The sequence below is a fragment of the Lolium perenne genome, chromosome 4 (genome assembly GCF_019359855.2).
Source record: "Lolium perenne isolate Kyuss_39 chromosome 4, Kyuss_2.0, whole genome shotgun sequence".
NCBI classification, from domain to species: Eukaryota; Viridiplantae; Streptophyta; class Magnoliopsida; order Poales; family Poaceae; genus Lolium; species Lolium perenne.
In genome coordinates this window covers 177571804-177577997 of record NC_067247.2, presented here as the reverse complement: position 1 = coordinate 177577997, position 6194 = coordinate 177571804, and the positions used below count along the sequence as shown (strand labels likewise).

At 42.1% G+C, this 6194-nt stretch overlaps 1 protein-coding gene across 1 annotated transcript; it reads right to left on the bottom strand.

Moving 5' to 3' along the window:
- Positions 1–447: 447 nt before the first annotated feature.
- Positions 448–4219, bottom strand: LOC127347392 (uncharacterized). Its single transcript, XM_071829262.1, has 3 exons — positions 2022–4219; positions 1754–1940; positions 448–539 (listed from the first exon to the last, which is right to left on the bottom strand). The coding sequence occupies exons 1-3, from the start codon at positions 4107–4109 to the stop codon at positions 448–450; spliced, it is 2367 nt and encodes a 788-aa protein (XP_071685363.1). The 5' UTR covers positions 4110–4219.
- Positions 4220–6194: the final 1975 nt, after the last annotated feature.

Here is a 6194-nt window from a genome sequence, read left to right as displayed (position 1 = left end):
GCCTCAAAGGCTTCCTCCTCAGTGAAAGGTGCTATCAGCAGATCGTTTTCTTGTTGCGTTAATTGTGGAATATCTGTAACACGCTCCTCCATCAAGGAGAAGGAGTTAGGCTCAGGCTCCCCAAACAATTTCTTGTAAAATTTGGTTATGTAGGTTTTCAAATTTTCGTCGCCTACAATTGTTCCTTCATCTTGTTCCAACTGAAATATTTTTTTCTTTCTATGCTTACCATTCGCAATTAGGTGAAAATATTTCGTGTTGTTACCCCCTTCTTGTACATGTTTAACTTTCGCCCTTTGAGCCCATTTTTGCTCCTCATCACGACGAAGTTTGTTTAAACAGTCATGCGCTAATTGCAGATTTTCCCTTTGCAATGTTGACAGTGGAATAGACTCAGCTTGTATATCCAAACTATCAATAATACTTAATAAATGTTCTTTTTCCTTTTTATATTTTCCACTCAGATTTTTCGCCCATCCTCTCAAATAACGCCTTAAGTGTCTGATTTTTTGTTGCCATGTATGAATCGGTGAGGTCCCCTGGGGCACAGATGCCCATTCAGCTGCAACCATTTCATAAAAACCTTCCTGTTGTAACCAAGACAACTCAAAGGAGAAACGCGGTTTATTACCCCTGTGTGCATTTTGTCCAGAATCAATTAACAAAGATGTATGATCCGAACCAGCACGTGTAAGTGCTCTGACAGTAACTAGAGGGAATTTTTGTTCCCATTCAACATTCGCCAAAACCCTATCTAACTTTTCATAAGTTGGATTTGTTCTCCTACTAGCCCACGTGAATTGCCTCCCAGTAAGAGCAATCTCTTTTAGGTTTAAATTTTCGATGATGGCATTGAAGACAAAAGGCCAGTGAGGGTTGAAATTGTTGTTACTTTTATCCTCTCTCCTTCTCAAAATATTAAAATCCCCGGCTAATAACAATGGTAAGGTCTCAACCTCACACAAACGAACCAACTCAGATAGAAATTCAGCTTTATAATTGTCTTGTGCGGCGCCATATACAGGGACTAGGATCCACTCAAAACCATCTAGTTTAGATTTAATGTGAAGTTTTACACAGAAATCCCCATTATCAACCTTTTTCACTAACATAGTCTGAGTGTTAATTCCTACAAGAATTCCCCCCGATCTCCCGTGTGGTGGTAAACAGAACCAAGCAAAAGTCTGCCCCACCGCCAAATTACTCAAAAAAGGTAAGGTAAAATTTGATCGGCCTGTTTCCAATAACGCAATGAAGTCTAAATGGTAATCCCGAATAGCCTCTTTAACAAACAAGTGTTTCCCCGGATCGCGAAAACCTTCACTATTCCATGTCAATCCCCTTAAACCCTCCATTACAGAAAATTACAATTTTCTTTTAACCCTTATGCGCTCGCTTCTCCTAACTTTTGTCTTGTCATAAGACCTTTTTTTACATTGGCATTTAGTTACTCGCCGTGTAGTTTGAAGTTGTGTATCATCATCCAGACTAGGCTCATCTACTTCATCTAAGTCCTCACAAATATTAGAAGCTCTACTTACCGCTAAACATAGAGGTATACTTTCATTTTCAGAGGTAGAATTGGTGTTGAGAAAAGTTAGCATTCGTTGTTTCTCAATGTTCTTAATTAATCTAGCAGCTTGTAATCTCTCCGCAAGATTAACCCCCAACGACACCCCAAGCCCATCAGCCTTGGCAATAATTTGCTCATCCGAAAAAGCAGAAAAAGAAGGAATTGATAATGCCGATGTACCTTGAGATTGTTGCTGATCCCGTTTGTTGGCAAGCATCATTGCCCTCTCCATTTGGGTATAATCCGAATTTGGTTGTGCTCTAAGCCTAGCACTTGATCGTAGCCCCTTCATTGAATCATTAGCAATTCCCCCGAAATTTATCACCTCTGTCATAGAGTGATCATATGAAGCAGAATCCTCAAAGACCTTAGATGAGAAAAGTTGATTAGGAGAAGAAAACTCATTGGTGTCATTATCAGTATCAATTTGCAAAGAAAAACTGTGTACCTTGTTAACTCCAACAGGAGTTACAGAGGGAGACATCACCGGTTGCTCCTCCCTAATCATCATATTACCATCAATGGATTGTACCCCTGCACCCTTCTCTACATGCGCTAACGAGGCATCATCCGTGACCGCATGTACCGCAACCTCTCCTCCTATCGACGTTGCATGCATGGCAGTGATCGACGTACAGCCATGCATGACAGGCTGGGCCGAAATCACCAACCCATCAGCAGGCAATGCCACATCGCTCTCAGCTATAGCTTCAGGCATCAAAACTTCAGTGAAACACGGCGAAAAAACACCCTGAACTGAATCATACTGCACCTTGCTGACGGAGAGATCAAGCTGATTCACACATTGTGATTTCTTGATACATTCATAAATTGAGTGGCTAATGATAACCTTCGGAGATTCCATAAAATGATGCACCACCGGTGCCATGCCAAACTGAATTGGAGATACTGCAATATTGTTATGAGGTACAGTAGTATGCTTACCACTCTGATTAGCATCTTTTCCACCATCATTCTTTTCATCTGGCCGGTTAACATCATCTTGCTGATGCTCCTCAGGGCCATCATGCTCCATATCCCCATCCCCATGTGGGACATCATCCATAGGCACATCAGCAGCTAATATAGGTTGTAGACCTTCCACCTCAAAGCGAAGTCTATAAAATTCTTCATGCACTCTAACATCCATCCTAGTGGGTATAAGACTGGAGTTAAGACATGTGATAGAGATGCGCAAGACATCATTTGCACGAGTGAATGCCATATCAATATCTTTTGTTTTCCCAAATAAAGTACCAAGAGCCCACAGAGCTAGAAAATCATCCAACACAGGGCTGGGTAAGTCATGTACCCGGACCCAAACATCCTCCGCTCTCCAAGATGGTTCCACCGTTCTTGTCCAAAAATCAAAGTTCATAAAAACTTGTGAGTTTGGTATATTGAATCTTCCAAAATGCTGAACACGCACCAAATCCATCTTGCTAGGAAAGTTCACACGATATACATTCTCCTCGACCATAGCCACATCCCACTGATAATTGTCTTCAGGAACAATCCACTGCAACTGTGTGATGATCTCTGGAATTGTGAGCTGCCCACCTGAAACTGTAACCCGTCCCATGCGTGTGTTTTCCAACCTCGGCCTAACTACACCAGATAAAGGAAACTCCCAGAACATGAGGTCCTCATGTGCAAGACCATACATCTCCATAGCTGGTTTAGGTGCTGAGAGTAAAGGGCAATCCCTAGATTTATGATCTGGGCTTTGGCAGCAATCACAAATCTGGTTGCAGTCATTTAAACAATGTCCCGGTTTGCCGCAGCGAAAACACCCAGAACCTTTCTTCTTTTTTGCCAACTGAGCATCCCCAGTCACCTCATGAGCAGTAGGTGTCACTTGTTGTTGAGAAATACCTGCCACGGACAATAGAACTGTTTCTGCTCGCTGCCCAGAACCATGACGTCGAGCCGCATCATCAGTCCGGGCCGCAGGGTCCTGTATAGCCGGACTTGCAGTCGATGGTGGAACAGCCGATTCAGTTGACTGCCCACCCTTTGGCTGCCACTCTGCAAGCTGCTTTGCAAAAGCTGCCGCTGCCTCCTTGACCAACATGGTCTGCTCCGCCGATAACCCTTCTGGTACTATATCATTAGCACTTGCATGCACATATGTTCCAGTAGAACTATTTCTGTAATTGGCATCTCTAGGAACATATGTACTGTTAAACCGGCGATTATTGTAATTACCTTGCCCATTGAAATTGCGGCGATCATTGCTGCGATTGAAATTGGGAGCATAGTTGTACCGATCTTGGCCGCCACCACTGTTTCGGTTTCCAGAGCCCGCTCTGAATACACCATCAAAGCCGCTCCCTTGCAGATCAGCGCCGGAACGCGCACCATCATCATCACCCGCAGTGCCGCTGGAGCTTCCCTCAAAGAAATTACTCCCTCGGCCTTGGCCAAAACCTCGACCCGCAGCACCGTTCCATCGACCTCCGCCTTCAAAACCCCGGCCAGCCCCTCCAGGAAAACCTCTGCCTCGGTTGTTCATGCCACCGCCACGATGAGCCATCGCTTCAGCGACAATCCCAGAAGAAGCACAAGACGTAACCAGGGGAGCCAGCGGCGTACGGTTGTTGTTAAAACCTAGTCGTGATCGTAAACGCCCTGTTAATCTCACACAGGAGATTAATTCGTTGGGTTTAGTGGATCTGCAGAGCAAGCCCAGTTGATCATGCAACAATTCCGTCGGGGCGTTCAAGCCCAATTGGCCCATACAAGTATTTTTTGAAACAGCAGAACGTGCCCAATTACCTTGATCATCCAGCGAACATGCCGGAGATGATGCAGATCCGCGAAACGCCGGCGAAAACGCCCGAGGCGATACAAAATGACGCCCACATAAGCGATATGATTGACGTACCTTTCTCCATTTGCGTTGAACGAGAACCCACTCCTCCGCATCGAAGAAATCAAGAAGAAACGTAGACGGAGACAGAACCGGCAGTTTCTTCTTTGGCGTTGATGAACCTGTAGATCGAGAAGGAGATGTAAAAACTGATGAATCCATACCTTGTACCATCCCAGCCATCTCCCGCTGCAATCTTCTTTTCTGCTCCTTCTTCTTCAGAGCCGTCGATGATTCGAACGGCAGATCACAGGAGACCGGCTCCGGCGAACGGCACAGATAGGCCGAAGCCCTGGCCGAAAGGGGAGACGGCGGTGATCCGCCGGAAACGTCATCCTCATCATCGGAATCTGAGGCAATCACCCAGAAACGCCCGAGAGGCTCCCCCAACGGCTCTCCGCTCATTCGTAATCACTGTAAACAATATCCATAAGGGTACGTCTGTATGGTCAAAGTGACGAATTGAATCAACATATATGAATCAATATTTTTGGAGACCTCAGTTGATCTACTAAACAATTGATGTCACTTATCTATTTAAATACTGTGATATGTTATATATTGTATAACCATAAGTAGAATAAAGTCTTTCACACTACATGTATTGTATTATGTGAATCAGACATAAAATTGTAATATATTTATATTTCGAATTTGTATATAAACACTATATATGTAATTTGATGAATATATGAATAAAATGAATTTATTCTAAAATATTCTCTTTCTATTTTTAGAAATTTTACGGGAAAAAGAAAATCGATGGAAGAAGAATTATGTTTAGTGGATAGTGCTACCACTAACACAATTTTAAGGAAAACTAAATACTTCCAAACTCTCACTAAGAGAAAGGAAGATGTTATGACTATAACCGGGAGTAACAAAGCAATAATTGGTTCAGGAAGAGCCACATTCACACTCCCTATGGGTACTACTATTGTAATTCAGAATGCACTCTTGTATCCTGAATCAACACGTACCCTTATAAGTTTCAAAGATATCCGATCAAATGATTTCCATCTTAAAACTGCTAAGATGGATAAGAAAAAATATTTGCTTTTAACAAAAAGCGATGGATATGAGGAACAAACTCTCGAAAAATTCCCTTCATTTTATTTTGGATTATATTTTAATACATTAAACCCGTACCTTGTGTTGCGTACAAAATATTTTTTCAAAATCTTGATAAATTCAAGACATGGCATGATCGCCTTGGTCATCCTGGAATAGGTATGATGAGAAAAATTATAGGCAATTCTGTTAGTCATAGTTTACCAATTAAAAGATTTCCTAAGTCATCAGACTTCATATGCACCGCATGTGCTACCTCGGAAATTAATTATTAAGCCATTCTACCTCAAAGTTAAAAATGAGTCGCTTAATTTTCTTGAAAGAATTCAAGGAGATATATGTGGTCCAATACAACCTCTATCTCGGTGCTTTATGGTGCTAATTGATGCATCCACTAGAAGTCACATGTGTGTTTATTATCAACATGTAACCATGCCTTTGCCAAATTAATAGCTCAAATTATCAAATTAAGAGAAAATCATCCTGAACACAGGATTAAAATAATAAGAATGGACAATGAGGCTGAACTCAGTTCACGTGCATTCAATGATTATTGTATGGCCTTAGGACATCTAGAACATTCTGTACCTTATGTTCATACTTAAAATGGATTGGCTGAATCTTTAATTAAAAGAGTAAAATTAATTGCTAGATCATTATTGCAGAATTGCAATTTAC